The sequence below is a fragment of the Drosophila mauritiana genome, chromosome 2R (genome assembly GCF_004382145.1).
Source record: "Drosophila mauritiana strain mau12 chromosome 2R, ASM438214v1, whole genome shotgun sequence".
NCBI classification, from domain to species: domain Eukaryota; kingdom Metazoa; phylum Arthropoda; class Insecta; order Diptera; family Drosophilidae; genus Drosophila; species Drosophila mauritiana.
The window spans coordinates 19,566,328-19,592,134 of NC_046668.1; the positions used below are offsets into that span (position 1 = coordinate 19,566,328).

At 44.3% G+C, this 25,807-nt stretch overlaps 3 protein-coding genes across 4 annotated transcripts; 1 reads left to right on the plus strand and 2 right to left on the minus strand.

The window, feature by feature from the left end:
- Nucleotides 1-717: 717 nt before the first annotated feature.
- Nucleotides 718-25,795, plus strand: LOC117137202 (GTP-binding protein RAD). 2 transcript variants are annotated; one of them, XM_033298554.1, is made up of 10 exons: nt 718-1,254; nt 8,786-9,257; nt 15,421-15,574; nt 17,052-17,168; nt 20,903-21,217; nt 21,274-21,362; nt 23,138-23,318; nt 23,442-23,575; nt 23,744-23,854; nt 24,557-25,795. In XM_033298554.1, exons 2-10 carry the CDS (start codon nt 9,045-9,047, stop codon nt 24,701-24,703), a joined length of 1,461 nt encoding a protein of 486 aa, XP_033154445.1. In that variant the 5' UTR covers nt 718-1,254; nt 8,786-9,044; the 3' UTR covers nt 24,704-25,795. The 2 variants fall into 2 exon arrangements, with proteins under 2 accessions (XP_033154445.1, XP_033154446.1); XM_033298555.1 differs by lacking the exon at nt 23,744-23,854 and having other exon boundaries at nt 24,557-25,794.
- LOC117137203 lies at nt 9,558-11,008 on the minus strand. The gene has a single exon (XM_033298556.1). The coding sequence runs from the start codon at nt 10,936-10,938 to the stop codon at nt 9,829-9,831; it is 1,110 nt and encodes a 369-aa protein (XP_033154447.1). The 5' UTR covers nt 10,939-11,008; the 3' UTR covers nt 9,558-9,828.
- Nucleotides 11,079-12,301, minus strand: LOC117137204. The gene has a single exon (XM_033298558.1). The coding sequence runs from the start codon at nt 12,232-12,234 to the stop codon at nt 11,152-11,154; it is 1,083 nt and encodes a 360-aa protein (XP_033154449.1). The 5' UTR covers nt 12,235-12,301; the 3' UTR covers nt 11,079-11,151.
- Nucleotides 25,796-25,807: the final 12 nt, after the last annotated feature.

Below are 25,807 nucleotides of genomic sequence, written 5' to 3' on the forward strand. Positions count from 1 at the left end.
CATTTACATATAACGTTTATAGCATCGTGTGCTAATTACTTTTTTAATTTTTTCTCAGCCAAAATGTAAATATATATTGGCAAACAAGCCGCGAGCATGAGCAATGGGTAAAACCCCATGTGCTCAACCAAAATCGAAACATTAATAAAACGCCAAATAATGCTCGTCACAAATTCTAAATATTGCTTGGCTGTCAGCGATTCGTATCATAAAAGAAGCTACGGAAAACACGAGCTATAAACATGGGAAAAACAAAACCGAGGCAGAATCAAAATCAGAATCACAACCAAAACCAAAACAAAGGAACCAGCAGCAGAGAAAGGGTCAGAAAAAAAAGAGTAGATTCAAACGTTGCAATCCCCACAGCGCCTTGGCTGCTCCATATTGCCACCCAATTGGCACCCGCTGGCCACCCACTTTTCACTACCTTTTCCCACCGCTTTTCCACCATCCTTGCGCTCCATTGATGGAACATTCAAAACAAAGTCAGCAGAGACAGCCGAAGATAAACAAAGCAAAGTCGTAAAGAAAAAATACAAACAATCCAAATGGGGGGCACAACGAAGGGGGATTGGGGGAGTGGCTGGGCAGAGCAATGCGCTCGGAAAAGCTAACGGTGACGTGGCAGAGCTTTTCCGTGACGTCACAGTTGAAAGCGCCGAACCAACGGGCACAGCGAACCAAACCAAACCGAAATCGCTTCAAACACTCGACGGCGCTCGCACGGATCGGATGTGAAAAGCGGTTGGAAAATCGCCCAGCGCCTCGCGTATCGTTTCGTTTTGAGTTGGAAAACCCGCGTTTGAAAATACACCAACCACAACAACAAAAATAATCAAAACAATATAATATACTCGATATATATTTATGCAATGTGTGTGCCTGCGATTCGTACACAAGTTTTATGGTGGAAAATATTTGAAATCTGAAATATTTGAAAGAGAAAAATCGCATGTGCTTGTTTTTCGGTTTCGCATTCACTTCACAACTGAAATCTATCTAAAAATAACGGAAAACAAGGAAAAAGAAAGTGAACAAGTGCACAAAATTATCTCGCTATATATACATATATATATATAAAGTGAGCCGCCATCACAATTTTCTTTTTATACCAATTATCGATCAAATACATAAGTAGTGCCGCCAACATACATTTTCCGAATGGATTCTCCAGTTTGGTGACCGACCACAAACAAGGACGCTGGAATTAGAATTAGTATCCTGCAGGAATAGGTGTCAACAGTCGAAATACAGGTTGGTTTTGATTAATTAAATTGCCTAATTGTAGTGTCGTGACCCAAATAGATAATTTACCACAAAAAAGTTGAGAACCTTTTGCCGAAAGTGTCGTGTGGCTGGGCACTTTTGGCTTTTCCGGCAGCGGTTCGATTTGTTTACTTAATACCCAACTCCATTTCCTTTTCCCGCTTCCTTTTTGGCGCAGGATAATCGGGAAAACCTTAACGAAACAAAAGAACAGAAAAATCACTCATACGCCGCGTTGCCTGCACATTAAGTATTCAACGGCAAAAAGTCAGCAGCCTCCATCGGTTTATGTTCCCTCCTTTCGAAATGGTTTATTTGCGAGCGAATTCTTTGGGGTGCCATAAAGCATTGGCTCGTTGACGAGGGGGTCCTGCGGGAAATTGCCAAATAACAATCAATTCGGGCAGTGTAACAAAAGATAAATGGATTTCCGACTGCAAGCGGCAATGCAAGAGCCTATAAAATAAATAAAATACAATTTAATCAGAAGTCATGGGTAGGCTGGCGGCTTTTTCCCGATAATCGAGCTGTAAAAACTCGGTTGGGACTGGGAAAAGCCCTTAAATGTTGTTAAAATAAATGTACAGAAGAAAAGCCCCAAGGGAATGTGTAGAGAAAATACAAACAATTTGCGGCTAAGTCACAGCGTAACTGCGAATGCAAATGGAAAACTTGATTGAAATGTTGTTGGCTAGTTAATGCTTTCATAATTACACTGCCATGCAATTAATTTTCATACTTTTCAAACGCTTTTGAACTTCGGCCACAGAAATTACATTTCCCTGGAATTATGTTGCATGTTTGTTTTTCATGCAAGTATACTCGTTTGTGCAGCTCATCATTTCGTTTTTTTTTCACTTTAAGCCAAATGTCAATGCACTGTATACATATGTATCTATGCCCTGTTTTCACATTTGTCTTGACAGACATTTTAGTTATAGCCACATAGACTGTGGACTGGATCAGATAGTATTAAATTGCTGGTCACTCGCAATCAGCGAAAACAAGCGAAACTGAATGGAGCAAACAAAGAGCAGTTATTGCGGGCAATCATTAGTGATACAAATCGCCGCAGCAATTCCCCGGAGATCTGGAACCTAATCAGGACAGTCCATGACCACAATCCGCAATCGGAGGAGGGCGGGCAAAAAACAAATGCAGCTGCAGTGCGGCATTTTGATTTCAATTCACTGTTTTTCCAATGTGTGTGTGGCTCGATGCGATTGCTCCCGCTCCCGCGCCACCTCGAGCTACTGCACCCACTGGCCCCAGGCCAATTAAAGCAAAGTGTCTGGCTCCATTGGCACGCGACTTCCTGGCCACGCCCCGGTGCAAAGGATCCGCATGGAATGGAGCCACAAGCACACCCGCATACGGATGAAAGTGGAGGCACGGACTGCTTTTATGGCAAATCAAATTAACAACTAATTCCATTAGAGTTTGAGCAAGAGAACAGCCACCACTAATTGCAGTAGGTAGGTAGGCGGAGGACGCCCATCTGGTCATAGCCAAATTCGTGCGCTCTTGGCCAAAATGGATTGGCCAGATTGTCCCCTGGGCCACTGGGCGGTAAAAATATTCCAAATTCAATTAAAAGCACTGCACTGACTACCACAACCATGGAGTTCAGCCACCAGAGAGCCTGGGCACAAAGGTAAGTTCCTGAAAGCGTTTTTGGGCCTGCACCTGGCATCAGGGAGACATCGGTGGCAAAGGACCGTGCCTCTGCGGCTCTGGGACTGAATCCGGTTTTCGACCGGGTCGCGGCATTGTCCACCGCCTCCTGGCCATCCCGCTTATCCGGCTTTATAGCCCAACACCCCCAGCACTTGGCCCCCAAAAATGTCGTCGCCCCTGTCATTGCTCTTTGGACTTTTTACGCCCGGAAAAGCTATGAACATGACAGCTTCGTGTTCCTATTGCTGCACTGGCGAGAAAAGGGTTGCCGTAAGTGGAAAATATAATCATTTATTTAACCGCCTACACGGCAAGAAATATTCCAGTAAGAAGTGAGAGAAAAAAGGGGTTAGCCCTGAATTTTCAATCTTACCTTAAGTACATTAAGTGATACTAATTAATGGTGGCTTTTCAAGCAAGATCTTTTTTTAAAATATTTTTCTAGAGCTAACCCTTTTTTGCCGTGCACAACTCCTGTTTTACTTCAGTGGAAAAACGTGACTGGGCCCAGAGTGCCAGTGACAATTGGGCAGCAAATTGGAGTAGGAGCCAAGTGGCTGCGATGTCAGTGAAGTGGGGCACATTTCCGCTGAATAACTCCTCCTCCTCAGCCAGACACAACTAACAAAAATATTTATGCACACACTTAAAATGCTTCCAGCGACCAAGAGCTAGCAACCCAAAACCCAAACCCAAACCAAAACCGAGCCAAACAAACAAACAGCAGTTCAAATGCGAAATAAATTCCTGGCTGGCTTAACTTTTTATTCATTTTCCTACGTATTTCCCTGGCGGCAGCCACTTCCTCCATTCCACCCAGCTTACTTTGATGGACATGGAGAACACTTCCAGCAGGATCTGCCCTTCTCCCCTTTTCCCCCCTTTCCTCGGCGAACATAATTGCAACTGTCTGGGTCAGCAGTGTCCATGGCATAAAGAGTTGGAAAATCAGATAGATGCTAAAAGAAGAAGGAGGCGCCATTGATTCCAGTCAAATAGTTTCGAATGGAATCACTGGAGTAGAAGAAAAATTCTGTGTCAGCCAAGAGGTTGGTTAATTTGGTCATGATCTGCGAAATTAGGACAGATTAGCTAAATTCCAAAACCTTTTTGTTACTACACACGGTTTTATTATAGCCAAATATTTCTGGCTTTTCCCTCTCAATTATTCACTTGCAAAGGCATTTTTCAGTTGGCTTAGCAGAGCTAACAAAAGAAATTCCTCGAATGGTCGTAATAAAATCGAACAAAGACCATGTGAAATCAAATGCTAACCAATTGGAACGCCTCGGGGACAAAAAAAAGGAACATCGTAAACTTCCTCGTTTTATTTCCGGTGCCCAAATTGCCGCTCAACAGATGCCAAAGGACATTTCCCGATAGTTAATTATGACACACACTTCAAAGTGCCGCATTTATCCTGTCGCAAACTAAATGAAGTGAATTTTTGTGTAAACATCTGCGCCGGCGGCCAGACACTTGGCTTGGATTTGAATCTAAATTGAGAATAACAAGCCACGGTAAGACCCCCAATGAATGCCACTTGAAGTAAACAGCGGGCGGCAGCCAAAGGTGGAGTAAACGGAATAAACACGTTCTGGCACAGTCAAGTATTTACACACACCAGACACACAACGCACACATACCCACATGTGTCATAATCACCGTGAAAGACGTCGAGTTTAAACCAAACAGACAGGGATTCGAGGAGCGGTGGCGGTGGAAATCTGGCGAAGAAGACGGCACATTAGGCGGCATAATCTGCCCTTGAGCTCCATTTTGCCCAACGATTTGGAAAATCTTTGCAGCAAAGTAAATTTCCGAGCAGATTTCGCTCATTCCAGCCAGCAATCCCTACTCCTCCTCATCGATTTATCGAACATTAAGCACAAAATCAAAGGGAACACTTGGAACACACTTGAAATAAACATAAACTAATGCCAAGCTGTTTGGAAAATCTTTGGTCAACTGAAAAGAAATAAAAGTCGACTGGCTGACGGAATTTCAACATGATTTCGAAATATTTCACTTGTTTTTTGCTCATTTTTAAATCATAAAAATTCTTCGCACGCTTAGTCCCCGCTGTCACATCCAAATGCTGGATAATTTATTTAATCATTCAAATTTGTTTTCATCCCAGGCGGAGAGCAGAAAGAGCAAATGAAATAGCTCGCTGCTAATAACATGCTGTCCCATTAGAGCTAAAACGACCAACGGCAAACGTGGCGTATGCGCAATAAAAACTTTTGTTTTTATTTAGCTCATTTGCGTTTGACAAGCTGCCAGCGAAAATGATAATAATGAGCTCTATATGCTCAAGCTTGGCCCAAGATCTCAGCCAGAAAGTGCTCCCACTGGCTTGGGATTAATGTCGCCAATCAGCGGCCAGAAATAATAGGAAGAACCCTACTCCCGACCCCACCGCCGACCTTTGGGACAAGCAGCCGGCGCCCCGTGACCCATTGAAATTAATTTTGCAGCAACAGGTGCTGGCCATGAGCATAAACAAATACCCCTGTTGCGAGATGGGGCTCAAAGGGAAACATTAAACAAACGCTGCGAACATCCACTGACAACGACACGAGCTGCCCTGCCACACGGATGACAACATGGACACCGACTCGAACAAGGACGTGGATGTGGACCTGGATGTGGATGTGGACGTGGACATGTTGAAGGAAGCCGCTGGCACGCCAAACAAACTCGCACACAAAGGAGGCGTGGCTCAAGGTCATTGCTGGACAAGATGAAATCGAGCGTTTCCTGGGGGAGAAAAATGTACGCATTAGTTGGCTAATAGGGAACTGCATTCCATACAAACTTTAATGTGCTTTAAAGGGTAAAATTTCAGATTAACATGGCATGTATCTCATGATTATGTAGTTTGTGGATTTATAAAACATACTATGCATTTGGACATTTTAAATCAATTCGTTCTCGACCGCAATTAGCTTTCATTTGAATCAAATTAGTTTGCAGTTTCAGCTAAATTCTTTTTGATGGTTTCACCTTTGTTTTATTCAAATGGCTTACCAACTTCGAACCACCTACTTTCCAGGCTAAAAAACAGAACCTCCCATTCAGGCCATATACGCCTTATCTGTTGACACTTTATCGGGGATTTTATTTTTTTGTTTTGTTTTTTGTAGGGTTTATATTGGTAGGCCGAAGCAACCATTTTTTGGGCTTATTCCGATGATAGCCCAGGTTGCCTGGAACCGAGCACAGCTGTCATCATTTGGGTGGCCTGATTAGCCGGGCGCAGAAAATACTGAAGCGAAAATATTCATGTTAATAACTAGCAAACGGGCCAACCGATAAGAGTGGGAGCGAAATTTTGGCCACATCATATCGGGCCATAAAGGCAAATGACCACCAACCGCACCACTAATATGGCCCGAAAATGCTGGCCTTAGTCTGTGAGCATAAAAATGAAAATTAATAGCGAAATCCCTGGCGAAGCTTTAAAGGCGAGTCCTGGCATGGTGACACCATACTCCTACTCTTCCTTCGGCCAATTAGAAGGACTCACACACACGCAATCCTGTTGTTAGCCAGAAATGCCAGCGGCATCAATTGAATGCAAACAAGGCTAGCAGCCAGCCTTCCAGTTCAATTTGCTGACAAAGGACTCGGCGAAGATGAAGACGAGGAGGAGTACGACGACTTCATTGCCATGTGGCCTGGAGTTTCATGCACGACTGGATGGGTCAGCAGCTGAAATCATCATCGGCGTACCCATTTCGCTTTCCCTTTTCGTGTGTCCTGGTAATGCATCGCTGGATTCTCGGTTTAGGTGGCAAATCAAGCGTAAAGTCGCACAGAAACTGTTCGCAACCCTTTAAAGCTGCTTAAGTCAAAATGCTGGGGTGGTTTTAGCCACTTTCTAGCTGCTTTTGGCCCAGGTATACATAAAAAACGCTTTAACATGATGTAAAATGCTTGATGTAAAATTCTTGGGAATTCCAATGAAGGCACATTCACATTTGAGCATTTTGAAGGCCATAATTTTCAGCTACCTTTTTCTCTCAGTGCCGCTGACTCTTTATCTCAAGCTGTTCTCGCATATGCTTTTCAAGTTTTTGTATTTATTCTGCTCCCTTTTTGCCGCCCAAGTCCTTTGCATTATTTACTTGCAAGGGACTTGGCCCGAATCCTTACTCTCCTCTAAGCGCGAAAAAAGGGTGGCTCGTTTTTTAATTATTTATGTTTTAATCATTCGCACAAGTTGATTACCGAGCAGCAGGACCTTAAAGTCCTGAACGCGGCCAAAACTGCAAGTTCATCAAGTTCGCTACAATGTGCGAAAAGTGTCCTGGATGCACTTAAGTGCAAGTGCGGATGAAAAGATAGCGAAAGCGTAATTCGATTTGTGGAATGGAGGAGAATGGAGGAGGACAGCCGGGCCAAATGGAATAGGATGCCCCGGGTCGAGTGGCTAATGATGCATGTCTAAGGAGCGAACAGGATGCCTAAATGGATTACAAATATGTTTTGATTGGCCCGCCGGCTGCCTCCGCAACCTCATCCTCATCCGCATCCGCATCCCCATCCGCCACTCCAGAGCCCATCTCATCGGTCGGTGGAAAATTCAATTTGAGTTTCCCTGCCTTTGGGCTAGTTGAGAAATGGATTTAATTTCGCCTCGGGAAATCTGCCCTTGCAAATGACAATTAGTGTCTATTAGAATTCGCAGTCTGCAGTTTACGTTTCTCATTTAAGTTAAGCGAACTCTTTAAAGAGCATTTTCCACACCGTGCCACTCGAAACTTTCCACATTTTCCAGCAATTTATTTACATTTCAATTGTGAAATGCCTTTTTTATAGGAAACCATACGAAAGAGTTCGACATGTGGATGATGTGATGCAAGGGTTAGCAACTGTAGCCAATATGAAGAGTTTATTTTTGGACCGTGGGGATTACGTGATAAACGGACAAGATCAAGTGAAGCCAAACAACGATTTGTTATGAAATCAATGGAAAGAAATCTCGGGAAATTCTGGGAATCATTCATCAAGAGGTTTAGCAGTGAATGTGTTCTATACAAAATGGAAAGTAAGCTATGGCTTAGAAATAAATATTTGGCATAAGAAAAGGCTCTATAAAGTAAGATTCAAATGATATGGTACAAAGTAATTGTTTTGAAAGGTGGGAATGAGGCTGCTGACACAGGTTAAACTAAGTGAAATGTACATGAATAGCTAACCAACTAACCCGGTATCAATCAACCAATCAGCATGGATAACCCCAATCGCTTGCATAACCAACGCACATAACAGTCATCTAAGCCTTTATATAACTCCGATGGAAACCACAATTCCCAAAGGCTCTGGCCCCTTCGTATAAATTTCAAATTTGTTTGTAGCAATTTGTCGTTTTTGGGGTGTCCACTGAAAATGCGAATGGGCTTTGGCCAACTACCAAAGCTGACCCAGTTTTCAAGAGACGCGTGAGGCACGTTTAAAAATAAATCGAATGGGGCACGGGGGACTGGGGCAGATTGCGGGGGGTTTGGGGGATTGGAAAAACAAACAGAGGAATTTTATGTTTAATGGCTGCGGGCCGAAATGAAAAATCACACAGCAAATTATGTTGCATGTTGTTACACACAGCATCTTGTAGAACGCAGATGAAATTCGCTTTTCGTAGCTCACTTTTGCTTTTCGAAAATATATATAATATACACACAGTATTTCTTTGGGTTATTTCTGTGCAACTTGGTCACGTCACGACATCACGAAGCAAATATTCGAGAAAAAGTGTAATTTTATGATTTAAAATGAAAATTCATTTAAATGTTTTGTGCATTCGTTTCATTTGCTTGTCACGGTTTATTTGCAGAGTGCACCACAAACAAACTAAAGTCACACACCATCCCAAACTCAGATTATGAATTATGCAACCAAGCATCCACAGCAGCAAAATAGAGCAACTAGAGCCGCAGCACGAACTGCTTAATGCACACAAGTAGCAAGCCCTAGCAACTTGACCGAACTCGTTACGGAAAATTGCCGGCGAAGACCACAGAGCACCGGACACACCGGACACCAACGGAAATTTCCCAGGAGTTGGCCCAAACGAGACCGAGACTCAACTCGCCATGGTGGACGACATCTCGCCGATGCATCATCGGATGCAGAAGAAGACGCGCAGCGCCTCCATTTGTGCCACCGGCGCCAGCATCGAGACGGTCATCCATGGAATGCCCGGCGCCTCCGGCAGCGCCACGCCCGAGGGCGGTACTCCCGGCTACCGGCGACGCCGGCCGGCAACGCGCTCCCAGAGCGCCCGCATCACCTCCGGCGCCAGATCGGTGAGTACGCGGCGTATACGTAATGCGCTTGGAACGCATCCAAGCGGTACAGATTTAGCATTAGCATTTGCATCTGCCCGTCACGCTGGCAAAAGTTGCTTATTTATTTTTAGCTTTCGATAAGTGCACGTTTTTTACTATAAATACCATACATCGTCTTTTAGCCCACTTGGTAGTCACGCACATGCAGATTGCCATTTCAACAATATTATAATGTGTTTTTTAATTTCCAAAGGACCATTGGTGCAAATATGTAATGGTACTTAGAGCACATGTTTTCCATTAATAATAATGAAACACTGAATTTATAAATGAATTTATTATATTTGCTTGTTAGCTTTGCAGATTACAGATTATAATGTTCAATCACGAATCACATTGTTAATTTTAAAGCCAACTTGAAAGAACTTCATTGGATTCACCTGACAACAAATTTTGAAGTGTCTCACTTGATTGAAGTGAAAACTTTAGCTCACTTTTAATTGATGTACTTTGAGTATCGAGTGTGCTCAGCTGAAAGTATCTTTGAAGTTTACTTGGTAAGCAACTCCCATTTGCGTGCCACAAATATTCAAGGTGCTGGGTTAACTGGCATAACTACATTTCCGCAGACATTTCCGAGAAACGGAGAATCACCTGCATTTGGCCCAATTAATTGATGGACGCATTGGTTGGTGTTGTCGTGGGTACATTCGGGGGAAATGCTGAGGACGCACATCAGCTGATCCGTCAGGGTGCGTTCATGTCGCTGGTTGGATACGGAAACGACTTCTTCCATAACAGAAGCCTCCCGACTGAGGCTCCTGGTCGTCCTCGGGCTGCCAGTGGACATTTTCCGCTCCACCGAGCAGCTTTCCCGCTTCGCAGTCTGTGCCTCGTTCTGGGCCATTCTCTCGAACCGCCTGGCACACCGCTTCTTCTTGGCATGGCTGAGATATGCGTCGGACTGATCCTTGATCTTCTGATGGTGCTCGTACGGCGGACAATTCGGTGGCGGCCGCATGCACTTGCAGAAGCTTATGTTGTGCAGAAAGTACTCGGCGAAGTCCTCGTTGGGCTCCAGTAGCTTCATGTAGCACTCCATGCGGTTCAGATCCAAGGGATCCAACAGACGCGCCGCGCAATCCAGCTGTAAGTGTGCACTGTAGAAGTATGCGAACAGCTCCTCCACCAGGTCGATGAAGAACTGGATGGGCTTGTGGAAGGCATCGCCCAGGATGAAGGGGCTCTCCTCGTGCTTATTCAACTTGGCACATTCGCGCCGAAAGACCAGCACATACGGACGCAGGCTTTGGATGGCCCAACACTGGTTCTTGTTGGAACTGGCTATCACCTGGTAGTGGATGTAGAACTTGTTGATGATCGCATCATCCGATTCGATCTCATAGATCTGCGGACACGTGCAGCCCGTGTCCAGCTGCATGGTGATCTTGTAGCGCTGGATCAGCTGGTGCAGCGTTTCTGCCGCGATCCTCTGGAGCTCCAGCTCCTTCTTATAGCTGTCGAAGTAACTCCGGTACTTCTCCTCGATCGCCAGCAGAATTTTGATCACCGTCTTTTCTACAGCATCGGAACTCTTCAGATTACCGATCGCAAAATTGGCCATGCTCGCGGTCACCGTGGCTCTGGACATGAAGCTCTGGCTCACCATCATTTGGTACAGCCGATCGCGCATTTCCATTTTTGGTTGTGTGTGTTTTAAGTGTATTCCCCTGCAAAACAAGGAAAACTTCTGACGAATGACATTTAAGTCGACGATGAAGGATACCCCTAGCCCAGATGAAGCCTAACAAACTGGAATAAACCAATAGAGCATGGGGAACCCAGTAGACAATTTATTAAAATCTATACACCTCATATAAAATAAACGTAACTGCTTACAAAATTTAAAAACTTATGATACATCCATATTGAGAATTTGTGGGTTCCTCGACCACCTGATTACTGAATCCTTAACAGTTAGTTCGTGTCGGTCGTCGGGAAAAGGAATGTGGTAATTTTCCTTAGTAATACTTATTATAGACCTCTCACTGCGACGTTGGTGTTTAGAGATGGATTTCTTCAGTTCCCTTTCGTTGTCCAGCTCTGTTTCCATACCGGTGCTTATGCCAGACATCTCGCTGGGACGTTGGAGTCTAACTATGGACTTCTTTCGATCTAGTAAATTGTTCTCGGGCTCGGCCATTTTCTCGCACCGCCTGGCACACCGCTTCTTCTTGGCCTGATTAACAAAGGTGGCGTTAAAGTCCTCTTTCACCTGCGGATACTCGTGGGCGGGACACCGGCGCGGCATCCGCAGGCACTTGCAGAAGCTCATGTTGTACTTGAAGTAATCCGCGAAGTCCTCATTGGGCTCCAATAGCTTCTGGTAGTACTCTATGCTGTTCAGGTCCAGGGGATCCAACATGTGGGCAGCGCAGTCGAACTGCACGTGACCACTGTAGAAGTAGGCGAAGAGCTCCTCCACCAAGTCCATGAAGAACTTGATTGGCTTGTGGAAGGCGTCACCCATGATGAAGGGACTATCCTCGCTCAGATCCAACTTGGCGCACTCTCGACGGAAGAGGAGTATATAGGGGCGCATGTTGTGGATGACCCAACCCTGGTTATTGTTGGAGCAGGCTATCACCTGGTAGTAGATGTAGTATTTGTTGATGATCGCATCATCCGATTCGATCTCATAGATCTGCGGACACGTGCAGCTCGTGTCCACCTTCGTGTTGATCCTGTAGCGCTGGGTCAGCTGGTTCAAGGTCAGTGCCGCCATCCTCTGCAGTTCCAGCTCCTTTTTGAGGTCCTCAAAGTAACTGCAGAACATCTCCTCGATGGCCACCAGGATCTTGGTCACCGAGCTCTCCAAACCTTCGGTACAATCCAGATTCAGGATCGCAAACTCGGCATCACTCTCGGTGACCGTGACGTGCGACATGACGCTCTGTTGGAGTTTCAACTGATGGAGCCGAGCGGTCGTTTCCATGGTTAACTAGTGTATAGTATATACCTCCTTCTAATAACGACGAACCCGTCCGACTTAAAATCGACAATCTGAACTGAACCTTGAATGAATAAGAAAGGCCTATTTGAGGAAGCTGGATTTATTTGAATTTTTCATCACCGCAACTGAAATAATACAGAAAAACTGAAGTCGCTGACGCTTCCAATTCAATTGATTCCGTCACCCAGCCGTCCGAGGAGCCTTGAATTCGGAACACTTGCAGTGCGGCGTGTGAATTGAGTTATATCGTGGCGAAATTCAATTTCATCGGACTGATGGTTGTCTCGCACAAAAGACTTTCGCCACGTGGCGGCATACGCTGCGTATGAGTTTTCCTGGCTGGGTTGGAGCGGGGTGGTTGGCTTCCAGTTCGCAGCTTCTGGTGCTGAATATCCCTCGCTGGTGAATCCCCCTTTTCTGCTTCTGTTCGCGACATTATTAGTAAGCAAACGAGGCAACAAAAAGCAGCCATACAACCATGCATCGTGCTAAACATGTCGTCTCATCGCCTGAGATGCGCCCCGAGCTGGTAATTTATATAGAAAAAGTTTCCAAGGCACACACACATGGTTTCCCACTTTTTGGGGGCGGCATGTTCTCGCTGGGCGTGGCCGTAATGAGTTCGCAGCTAAGCAAGTGAGAAGTAAGTGCTTGGCGCTACCGACTATTGAATACCTGGTTTCCAAAAATCGTTGACTACATTTCGGCGTATGATTGCACATATACATATCTCCTTTTTAGAGAAGATAGATTACAAATTTGGTTAAAAATCTATATGCTTTAAGTAGTGAGTACTACAAAAATCTTACTGTTTTGCCAAACAAGTTACTAAAGGGTACTAAATGAGAGGAAGGAGTGCTGAAACGACTTTTGCTATAAGGAAGCGGGGAGTAAGGATACAATCGGCAAGCAGCAAGGAAGTAAACTTGGAGTGCTCACTGCCTTGATGTCCCAATGTCGATAAGTCGCTAGCACTTTTCATCTGCAGACGCAAAAGTTTAATGAGAAGATGCCACAACAGCAGCGAACTCGATGAAGTCGCATTGTAAAGCTATTTTCGTTTTGCACGGCATTCTGTGGGCCAAAGTCAGATATATTCCATGCAAATACCAGACAAAAACCAACAAATAGCCAAAACAGACAAATAAGACAGCCACGAATGGGAAAATATTTTGCGACTTTCGACACAAAAGTTCATCGGAGGCGAGGAAATTGCAGTCTTGTGTGCAATCAAAACTTTAAGCAGTGGCAGAATAAATTTGCAAGAAAAATATAGGATGTATGTAAATTTACAAAACTAAATAAATGAAAAATCGGGAGATATCACTAAATTTAAAGACACCAACCTTTCAGATAGAAATAACTTATCTCTCTTATCAATTTTAAAGTCAAATAGGGAAATGTTAAATTAATTTCGAATTTTAATTTAATCCGCCGTTGCCCGACGATTTCGAGCCCCGTAAAACGGAGCGCATTAAGAAAATAAATTATCTGCGCTGCCCCGGAGGACTAATTGGGGATTAAGCGGGTACAAATTGAAGACACCGCCGCAGGACATGCTGCGGAGCACCGCATGGTCAATGAACTGGGAAGCCAGGAAGCAATTAATTTCTGAAGCGAGAAGCATCGACCATGTGACCAGCCGTCCACTGCATCCGCACGGATCAGATGTGGGTGTCCGTCCGTCCGTATGGTCGTAATATTTGATTAAGCCGGCAAAGTAGACCATGCAAACATTTGGCCAAGAAAGAAGAGCAATTACTGGTCAGGAGAGCCCATGAAATGCCAGGATAAATGCGCACATACGTATACAGTCCGGTTCGTAGTTATATGTCTAAACTCGTATATGTGTGTGTGTGCGCCATAAAAAGCGCAAAAGAGCGGCCACTAAATAAACAAGGAACGTTTACACTGACAGCTCGCCTAATGGCCGTCCCACCCCCCTGGCCACACTTCCTGCGGATTTGGCGGCTTTGCCGGTCCCTCCAACTGACCAGAAACTCAACGTGGCCTAAATCCCTGGCCACTTGACAGCCGACGCCACGTAGCAAGCGCTTCCGGCGTGCCGTTTTCCAGCGATGAGGAAACCTTGTGCGGGAACAGTGGCGGAATCAGCGTGGCTTTCAGGGGATTAAGATTCCTGATCAGCAGCAAATTCAGGCCAAAAACCTTTACGGTCATAACTCAATCAAACATATAGCAGATTTTTTGAAGCAAACTGGTTTCATTTAAAGATGTTAAATGTAGATTCAACTGAACTACACTTAACGTGAAAGCTTAATTTTAAACATATTTTTTAATTTAATCAAGAAATCGTATCAAAGGCTTAAAGCCATAAGTTGAGTACCTATAGGCTGTATAACACACTCCTCGCAAAGCCAAGCCCATTAATTAGAATCAAGGACATAAGCGGCACAACTTAATAACTTCGAAATGCCAACTAATTGGTCCCCAACACCCAAATCATATTGTTCGCCCTCGCCCCTGCTTTTTTTTTGCTTTTTTGGGCCAAGGAAAACGGAAGTGGCTAACAAAGTTGGACGTTTTGCATGCGGCTATGGCCATAGCTATAAATATATATCGCCCTCACACTGGACCAAAGAAACTGAACAAGAAGCTTACATTGCCGGAACAGGTGGTGAAATTAGTTTTCGCCCCGTCGTCAGCTAGCAGGCAGACAGGCAGGCTTCCAATGGAGCACCGCAGAGCTGAGGCGGCTTGACAGGCACTTGGACGTGGCATGAAGGATTTGGAACAGGGACACGTCCTCCTGCTCCAACCTACCCGCCAATGCCTGAGCAGGAAACTCTTGCGGCGGGCGAAACAAGCATTGGCGCTGATTGCATTTGGAGTGGCCAAGGCGTTTAACCTTGACATTTAAGGGGATATCCCTTTAAAGAGGATCGCGGAGGAGCCCTTCTAGCGAGGACCAGGGCCAGGACAAGCCGATAAATTATGCCATTGACGTTGGCCAAGTCAGATGGTGGGCGTCTGTTTCGCCAAAGGACAAACAAATGCAATTTGATTTGTTTGAGAAATGCAATTTAATTTCTCAGTCAATCGGCAAGGGCAGTCCATAAATCACAGCGATTGCCTTGGGCCGCGTTTGATAGATAGCTATACATAGTTGCCTGCTCTAAAGACACTTCTCCTCCTCCCCACTTGCAGGTCCGGCAGAAGACCAAGGCGCAGCAGCAGCAGCAGCAACAGCAGCACACGCTCCAGGAGACCCGGAGCTACTGCACCAGTGAGCCCCGGCTGAGCGAGACCGAGACGCCTCCGCAGCGCCGCAAGCTATCGCAGCGGAGGCCACAGACGCACGGTGAGTAAATTACGCCCGGAGATGAGCAGCTACAATTGCGGTGAATTAAATAGTTATCAAGTGGATGCCAAAGAAAGTAAATGCAGTCGATGCTAAGCTGGTAAAGTATAATATTGAAGTTCATAGGATTACCTGGGAACTTTGTAGATAAGCAGATTAGCTGGTCCACTGAAAAGTAGTAGTATTATCAAACTAAACTCAGAAAGATTTAAAAGGCTTGATAGTTGTGCTCCTTAGCACTTTTTCGTTCTCTCAAATTAAATTGTTGCCTTGAAAGCAAGGAAGAAATCACTTGAAAGTGCTGTCTGTTTAGTTCTACTTAGGATATTCAAGCTACCATTATCTCTTAAAACTAAGCAGTTGGTTGTTAGCTTGAATTTGAAACTAAAATGTATCACTCTATTTGCTCAAGCTTTTTAACCACTTCCATTAGTAGCAGCACAGCTCACTAGAATTTCGACCGCACTTGTACATAAGTTAGTTAAAGTTGTGGCTTTTAATGGCCGGATGGAGCCATCAAAGCGGCGAAACAACGGCAACAAATTAGCCAAGTGCTGAGCCTGATCTTTTATGCGGCATAAACTAAGCTCTCAGCCAAATTGCTCGCAGCACGAGAGCGGCGGCGATGTAAAGTTGACCATTAGGTCCTGCTGTGCCAAAAGGAGCATGGACATCCTGCATGAGTGCAGGACTTTAAGGCGAGGTGTTGAAGCTGAAACAGCATATGGTTGTTTCATCCGTCCCTTTGTTAAGTACCTTCCACTAATGTTGATTCAATTAACGTGGGCGTTCGATGATGAACTTAACCATTGACCCAGTTTACCCGCGCAGCGAGTGAGCTACGTGTGTGGCACTTCTCACTGTCAACTCGACATGGGGAAACGGAAACCATTAAAGCTGTCCAAATGTCAGCCAGCTGGAGCAGGGAAAACTGAATCAATAATGCAGCACGTTTAACCGAAGGGTTTCTCGCATATTTATCTATGCTCGGTTTTTGCGTGCCAATGTTTATTCATATATTCCAATTGTTGTTATACCGGTTACTCGTAGAGTTAAAAGGGTATGCTAGACTCGGTGAAAAGTATGTAACAGGTAGAAGGCAGCTTTTCCGACCATGTAATTTATATATATATTCTTGGTCAGGATCAATAGCCGAGTCGACCTGGCACTCTCCATTCATTTTTTCATTTTATTGTATACCAAACGGGTATTTGATAGTCTCTTGTTTTTTACTCAGCACTCTTGACAGAAATCATCATAAATGTGCTAAAAAAATAGCATAGATATAAGAGAGGTTAAGCTTTGGATAATATGTTTTAATAAACTCGATTAAAAATGCATTTATCATCATCATAAGAATCAAGTTTCATGTATTATATCGCTGTCAGTTTAAAGCATCTGTAAATTATTCAAGCTAGGCAGGTGAGCCTAATGGTTAAACCTAATCCCTAATGCAATCCACATTAATCTCTTTCAGCACACAGAAAATCGAACGCCTTCCTGGACGTGCCCACCATGAACATGCATCACCTGCGCGTCAACGACGACGACGAGGATGTGGACAGATTGCGCACTTTCAGCGCCTCCAAGGGAGGTGAGTTGGTTCGAGTGGCGCAACAAAGACCACTGAGGAGCATTTATTAATTTCGAAATTGAAAGTCAACAAAGCCCGAGGGCCAGATGACTGGGATTACACATCTTAACAATGCGGCCACGGGTTTGGGGGGCAGCAGGGAGCTGGGATCCTGGGACCTGGGATCACGCACATCATCTTGGAGACACACGATACACCAGACGACATAAAATTATAGTTTCGTTCCGGGACACGCAGCGCAGCAATCCTTATTGAAATCTTAAAAGGCTGTTACCCGAAGATGTTAAGGAGATATCAGTGGCACTAAATGCCACTCCGCATAGAATATGAATACCCAGGCCAAAAAACACAGACATGCATATGTACACACACACATATGCACACACACATAGTCCTGCGAACTTTTGCCATTACATATGTGTGCGTTTTTTTCCTCCCTTTATATTCTACATTTGTGTCACGTTATTGTTACACATACGCACTGTGTGCCATCGCAACCCACTTACAGTGCGACTCGGAACTGTAAGGCACTTGGTCGAAAGTTTCAAGATGCTATCTCGTTGAGAAAGTTTGCAACAATTCCAAGTGTCTTAAATTCAATTAAGATCGATTAGCAAGCTAAACTGCTTGGCTCAGGTGAATTGGGGATTACTAGCGCATTAAAGTGTCTGTTAGTTCAGTGAATCTGTGCAATAACTGATTGATTAAGCCCGAAGAAACAAGTCAGGCTTTGACTAACAATTGCTCCTTTTGCAAGAGTGACTTCAAAATCCTTTTACTTCTCTGTGTGGTCCTATAGATAGGTGATGAGCATTATAGTTGCTATCTTAACCCGCTCCCGCAAGGGTTTTGCATACATAAATGCACGTCAGACTTAAAGTACGTGTTTAAGCTGAATACGGAATAGGGAGAACGGAGAACGAAGTGCGGAGTACGGAACACTTGAGCAGACATGACAGGAAGCAGACGACAAGCCTGCGTACTAACAGCACACGAGGTGTCATAACTTAGTCATGAAGGAGGAGCCGGAACCATTTGACAGACGCAGAATAAGTAGATATAAGGGATGGGGATAGTTGCGAATAGATGTGCATAAAAAACACAAGTTTTAAAGTTATTCCAGATGGCAGGTTTGTCAGCTAAACTCCTGTAATCCCGTTTACCCATTTTATTCTGACATTCAACTACGTTTTAAGAAGTATTTTTTGTATAAACATGTTTCCTTTGCATATCCTTTTTTTTTTTTTAAATTAATGCTTCATCAAAGGGTATTAAAAGTTCACCCCCAGTCGCTTGTTAACTTCTTCCTACTGCGGCTGAGCAGCGTCCCCAAATGCAGTGCATATTAAAATTCAATGAAGTGTCTGTGTTTGCTCAACTAAATTGCTTTCAAATACAAGTGGAAAGCCTTGTAGTTGGTTGTTTGCCAGGAGGTGGCAGCTTTGCTTTGCGGTTACTTCTTGCCAGGAGTCATGTGCGTTCATTTAATTAATTTTAATTCGCCCAAGATGTTTGCCAGATCGTGTGGGTTTACTCATCCCGACAAAAAGGGAACTGTGGCCATCCATCAACTATGCACGTTTACGGTCGGCACGAGTGGGAAATTTAAAATGAGCCGCCGGAAAACTGACAGGCCGACATACGAATCGAATATGTTTGGAGTGGGTGGATGACTGGGATGGTGTGTGATTAATTGAAATGCCCAGTGCCGAGTGTCAGTCATCGATGGCAGCCACTAAAGAGGCCTGAATGAATTTTCCATACAAATACATCTCCACACAAGAGCCGACAATTGTCCTGTGGGCCAGGATCGAACTGTAATTGAATGAAGTGGAGCGAGTGGTGATATTTGCATTGCTGCCTGATTTTTTCCAGCAATTGGCTATGGGCAATTTTGGCCAATTGCGAAACATTCGATTGTTGTGTACAGTAGTGGGTGTATTTTCGCATAAACAAAGAACGCCGCTGACCTTGAAGTCGGTTAATCATATCTCAAAAGTGGCAGCATATGCGAAATCTCGTGCCACACTCGCCCCACTGTAAATCAATCAGCAAATAAAATGTTCGATTTATTTTCTCAAACAGTTATGCCCCCGAGCAAACAAACAGATGAGTATGCTCCGTGGAAAATGAAAACCAACATCAAAGACAAGTGAAACGAAAACGTTTGTTTGAGGAATGGCCAGCGGAAAATCGGGAAAAGCGGCTGCAATTACTCCAGAGATTAGTCAGTTTCAATTATAGCCAATGGCTAAGAATAACTATGAACATTGCACACACATGTAGCTATATGATGTGAGAAATTTCACGAAACTAAATCGCAATTTTAATGGCCGCCCGTTTGCACCTATTCCAAATGAATTGTTTCCCACACGCGCAGCCGCCTCGCAATCCCCGATGGCCCAGAAAAAAAGAGAGAAATTGGTAATATGGCCACCCAAAATGGTTTTATGGCTTTCCAATGATGACGGCCCATGCCTGTACACCAAAAAAAAAATAAAATAAAAGAGGGGGAACCCTACCCCCATGTGTGCTCGAATATAGATGTTTAGAACGCCTTTTGGCAATTAAATCAATTTGCACAATTAATGACCGCAGATGAGGAGCCAGCCAAATGCCAACGAATACTGAAAAATCTGCGATGTACATCCACATACAGACGCGTAGATTTCGCTAAATGCAATAAGGCTGGCAATAAATCTATTTATGACATTTCAAACGTACACAGCATTCAGAACAAATCGTACAGTGTCGGACATGTATATATGCATTCGATTACAGACACATCCATCGTCCTGAGGGATTACAAATGACAATGGCCGCGACTTGAGCTCAAAGGCTCTTGACTCGGCATCTTCGTTGGGTAATACCTTCTTCGGTCGGTCATTATCCCAATGTGGGGCAGCTGGGGCTGGAATGGAAGGGTAACATCCGAACAGATGTGCGGATTATATCCAGATATAGTCGGCCTTTGTTCGGTCAATCTACTTGTTATGCCCTCGGCTGTGTTATTAAATTATGTGTGCGGTTTGGCCGCAGCTAAGCAGCACGAATATCGAACTGCATTCAATAAATGTATCTGAATAAGTTGATTTCACATATCTTTATTTGTTTACTATCAATAAATTGAAAACATAATCCATGTGACTAGTCAAAAAATCTACTCAAATGCATAGGAACATTGTGCGATTTCCGGAACAAGGCAATGGGTTAAAATAACCATTACGCCTTGTCCCACATCATTTTCGATGTCTTTTTAATTGTTTTATTTTTGTTTAAGAGTACATTAAATGGTGCCATTAATATTCATTGTATATGCAAATTATATTGTAAACATTTGGCATTTATATGGTGCAAAAATGCAGGAAACATTGCTTAAATGAGTCTTTCTAACTGCTGGCAGGAAAACCCAGACAGACAGGTCAGCGGATGGGTGGGGAGAAGAATGGAAGGTGGACTGTTTTGGCACAGATGAAACACAAAAGGCAGATTAACTATTGTTGATGTTGCCCTTGGGGCAGGAAGCTGTAATTTCTGCCGCGGCTACGTGGCGTATGCGCAACGAGTCGCGAAGTCAGCGCACGTTGCACATACGCCGCGTATGACAGGTAGACTAACAAAAGTTTGCCTCGTGCACTAGGAATGCGAAATAGGTGACGTGTTTTTCTCCCTTTTTTTTGTTAGCAGACTCACCGAGTTTTTGACAACTCTCCACTGTTTTCCGTTCGCTACAGGTATCATCAATCGAGGTGACTCCTTCCGTCGCCGGCGCTCGAGGAGCAACAGCCTGGCTCCATCCAGTCCCATGCACACACGCAACGGCGTGGGCGGACTGGGGGGCGTGGCCGGGGGCGGAAGCAGCCTGGGACTGGGTTGCGGCTACAATGGCGGCAGCAGCAGCAACGGATTCGGAAACGCCAATGCCCAGGAGAATCACCAGCCGGTGGAATTCTATCGCGTCGAAATGCTGGGTTCCGCGGGCGTGGGCAAACAGGCTCTGCTTTCGCAGTTCCGCACCTCGGACTGCATCAATGCCTACGATGGACCTGGTTAGTGGGAATGATGCGTTTGCCATAGTTCAACTGAAACATTAAACCTTTTGCAGAATGCGACGATGCCGAGCAGAACGTCTCAATCATCTTGAATGGCACCGAATCGGAACTGAAGTTCCTCACTGGAAATCCAGAGAGCAAGGTAAATCATTTGTCAAGTGCCCTCAGCTTTTCCTATTTGTGTTTGTAATTGGCGTTGAATATTTCACCATTAACTGGCCAGACAAATGAGCTTGTGTGTCCTGACTGCCTGGCCAGCAGGATATGCCCTGGGGAACAGGGAGTGATTTGCCAACTGTGCGGGCATGTATTGCACAAAGTGAATTAATTACAGATGCAAAATGAGTTGCTGAAATGCGAGACCTGCCTCCCGCCCACAATAACAAGGGGCGAATGCTGGGAAACTCGAGAAAAACTATGAAAACTTTTGCAGAAAGCTGCGAAATGCGGTTAATTATGGCGAAATGCACGGAATGCTGGAGGCTGCCTTGAAATTTAAGGAATTCATTTAAAATCCTGCCAGACGGGCGCCGCCGCCTGCAACCAAAGCAATTTGCAAACGTTGGCACAACAAAATGTGGGTAAATGGGGGGAAAAAGGGGAGCGCCCAGGGGGTGGGGGAAAGTCAAATATAAGTACAGCGATTTGAGCCACTGTGCAATCGAAATGCCAAATTGCTGGACGATTGCCAAATGGCCAACGGGCCGTTTGCCGCCGCCGCCTTTGAGGGTGGCAAACAATACAAATGAACACGATAATGATAATTGTAATCGCCGATGGACGATTCCGTTGATGGTGATGACGACTCGGCCGCTCGACGAGGACAAACAAAAGGAAATGGCAACAATTTATCCATTCGCTAGTGCGACACCAGAATCAGCGAATTAAAGCCAAGGCGCTCGTGCATGGTGAGCCGAAAAAATGGTGGAAAAGCAAATAATAAATTGCTTAAGGTCTGACCTTAAGTCTTCCCCAATCCCGAGCACCTTGACGCCCGGCGCCAAGTGCCAAATTTACAAATGGCGGATGAGGATGTGCCACGGAATCGGAAGCCAGCACCCTGGGCTGCAAGTTGAACCTGCCGACGTCACCGCAGACAAAGTGTATTTGGCCAAAGGTTGGACAGCTGAAATTCCTTGGGAAAGCGAAGGAAGGACTCACATTTTTGGGCAATTACTTTTGCCAAGAAGTTCCGAGTTTCCCATGCAAGCGAATATATAACTTTGAATCGTGATATATCTTTACCAATTGAGTTTAACGAAATCGTTAAGCAAGATGTCTAATTATTTGCAATAAAAAGTAACAAGATTTTTGCAATTCAAGTTCTAAGCCACATATTATTAATTCAAGAGACCATTTTCAGTGATTAAAATATAATTAAAATTCATTTGGAAATAAAAGAGTATTCCAACATGTCGCTGTATTGAAACACCGCGAAATGCTAATGAATAAACGCATTCGCACCTTTAAGAGAGCGGAAACTCGAAGGACCTGGGCGATAGAGCCGTCTGGTAATGTATGGGCCAGATAAATGAACATCATTAAAAGTCTGGGCGAGTCGGAAAGTTTCTTCCTTCACTCGCCACGTTATTGCGATGCCAAGTGGCCATAATTTTAATTTTTACGAGCACAAAATGCAAAGGTACCGGCTAACAAAAGGAAGCCGGCAAGGCGCTGGGTGCGGAAAATGTGGGCTACGCCGGCTTGGGTTGTATGGATGCTCGACTTTTCGCACAACGCCTGCACTTGACGGTGCGCAGTTAAGAACTTTTAATTTCGCCTCCACTGGGTTGCAATAAAACAGGGCATTAAATACTTTCGGCAGTCACGAAAGCCTGATGCCCGGCATGTTGTAAACTTGTTGAGTTCCGTGTTTCAATTGGCCCGTTTGCCTTTGCTGTTCTGTGTGCCTTCCAGGACGAACTGGAGCAGGCGGATGCCTTTCTGGTGGTCTACTCCTGCATTGACAAGGAGTCCTTCACGCGGGCCAAGCAGATACTATCGCGGCTGCAGGACATGGACCTGCTGCGCCATCGACCCACCATCCTGGTGGCCAACAAAATTGATTTGGCCCGCTCACGCGCCGTTTCCGCCCAGGGTGAGTATTGCAATTAGCCACTACCGACAAGTCGTTGCATTCATTTGCATCGTCAATTAAGTGGCGTGACCTGACCGAATCCGTATCCTCCACCATTCCATTCCATTCCATTCTGCTCCGTAGATGGCAAATGCGTGGCCTGCACGTTCGGAGCCAAGTTTATCGAGGTCTCCGTGGGCATCAATCACAACTGTGACGAGCTACTGGCCGGCACGCTCACCCAGATTCGACTCAAGAAGGACCAGGTGCAGTTGCAGGTATGTCCAAGATCCCGTAGAAACCCTCCATCAAAAAAAAAAAGAAAAGAATACCCATAGGTCTAGCTCTAGCTCTCTATAGCTCTAGTTTGCTGGTTAGCTAGTTGTACTCCCATCTATCTCTGTTTTTGGTGTCTTGTAATCAATGTACATCGATCGCTTTCGCAGCTAAATCCGAAAAAATCAAAAGATAAAGATAAAAACAAATTTAAAGAAAACACAAACATAGAGACTGTAGAAACTGATAACTGTCTGACTGATCTTAAAGCCGACGACGGGGTAAGTAAAACTAAATGTACCCCCGACTAAAAATCCATTTAAAACCACCTGCTATCCGGACTGAATCTAATCGATGTTTAGTGTGTTCTTCAAACCCCAACCCGTAATCGAAACAAGCATGATTCTATAGATAGAAGTTATATACCCTGTATACCCCACTTGGTGTCTAAAATATAATGATGAACAAAAGAACACATTGTAAATCTTATGAAACCTCAAATTACTTTTGGGGACTTCCAAAAGTATCTTATAGATACTTTTTCTGTGAAATCCAATAATATCCGAGCCATAACTCCCTGTTTATGCGTTGTTGATTGTATTCATATTATATAAGCGCCCTGAACTTTCGCCAAAAGAACTTCTGCCTGTTTGCCAACAAGAAGAAAATGTGTCAAGTGTCCCAGAGTAGAGAAACTATTCCAAGCACACTGCCAAAAGTGTTTTGTTTGTTTGTTGTTTATTATCCTGTGCCCACTCCCAGAACTCGCACAAAGGACATGAAAAATGCAAACTTCAATTGGCGCCCCAAAAATGGAGTAACCACCACACTGCAGGGCCATAAAAATGCAGTTGAATTGAGAGCCAAATGTAAATAAAGCCCGTAAGATCCCCCGCCCACCCAAGTGAAGCATTTGTTCCTTTTTTTGGCGAATACATGGAGTTGAGTAAATGTGATTTATCTAATATTTTGGCCCGTTTCAGGGACCGAGGGACGCCAATTCGCCGGCGCACTGGTATAAAAGCCGCAGCGTGATGCTGGCCAGCATGAAGGCCCGCCAGATGCTCACCTGGATCCTGGGCAAGGAGGACTCCAAGTTCAAGCACTGCGAGAATCTGCAGGTGCTCTAAAAGGGCAAATCGATCCAATCTATAGGTCTATATATACATATATATATGTACTTAGCGGCTAAGTGTGTTGATATGTGAATATGTGTATAGCCGGCGGGAGCGGGCCGAAAGCTTTATCTCTAAGTGCTCCAGATGGGCTCATCCAATATGTAAACAGGTTTCGAGATTTCGAAGCTCTCCAATTCGCCTGTAAACAGCCATTTGCAGCCAGCTATTTGTAGTGTCCAACGTAAGCCTGATAATCAAAAATTAAATCAAATTTAATGTAAAACATAGGGACGTACATATGTGTGTGCAACGCTTGCAGCGACTATGCGTATGAGCAACTTAATGGAACCAAGCGAAAGGAGCAAAACCAAATATTCTAACTAAGCCTAACTAAGCTAAACTAAACTAAACCAAACAGAACAGAGAACAACACTACTTATGTACTTAACTAGCAACTTTAGTAACTTTTCTAAGCCAGGAGCAAGGGGTGTGGGGGGTTTGAATATTTTTCATAAGCTGGCTAGCGGCTTAGCTGTTTACAAGCAGAGTAAAGGTGTGCAAAATGTTCCCAGCAAACAAGATAGTTATATATACTATATATGTAACCGAAGAGTAACGATTTTCATATAAGATTTATATAGGGTATGTGTTAAAGTCGGATTGCAGCACTTTGTTATTTTCGTTTTCAGCAGCTTAGGGAAGTCTTACAGGGATTTAGCTAGCTGCGTAGACAGATTTAAAAAATAAATACATAAAAAAAAGAAATAGCCCTCGATGAGTGTCCATCGTATATATAAATATATATATATTTATATTGTAGCGTTAGCAGTCAATATTCTTTGTGTCTTCCTTAGTCGAATATGTATGTGTGTGTCGGTGTGTTTATATTAGGAATCCTTCCAAGAAATAGTGCAATGCAAGGAATTCGCGTGTCCTCCACAAAAGCCTTCAAGTAAATGTGCTCAAAGTGGAAACATGAAAAGTAACTACAATAATATACTTAACTCTAATGGGAACTACATAGATCGGTGTGTACATATGCTTAATCACGTGTGTATATTTGCAAGGCGCATAGGCTCAACCAAATGAAACAATAAAATATTTAAATGTTTAACA

Excerpts from the sequence above, each read along its gene's own strand:
- LOC117137202 (XM_033298554.1), top strand. The coding sequence starts at position 9,045 with ATGGTGGACGACATCTCGCCGATGCATCATCGGATGCAGAAGAAGACG. Across the intron at positions 21,363-23,137 it reads CTGGAAATCCAGAGAGCAAG|GACGAACTGGAGCAGGCGGA; the intron begins GTAAATCATTTG and ends TGTGCCTTCCAG. Across the intron at positions 23,576-23,743 it reads AGGACCAGGTGCAGTTGCAG|CTAAATCCGAAAAAATCAAA; the intron begins GTATGTCCAAGA and ends TCGCTTTCGCAG.
- LOC117137203 (XM_033298556.1), bottom strand. The coding sequence starts at position 10,938 with ATGGAAATGCGCGATCGGCTGTACCAAATGATGGTGAGCCAGAGCTTC.
- LOC117137204 (XM_033298558.1), bottom strand. The coding sequence starts at position 12,234 with ATGGAAACGACCGCTCGGCTCCATCAGTTGAAACTCCAACAGAGCGTC.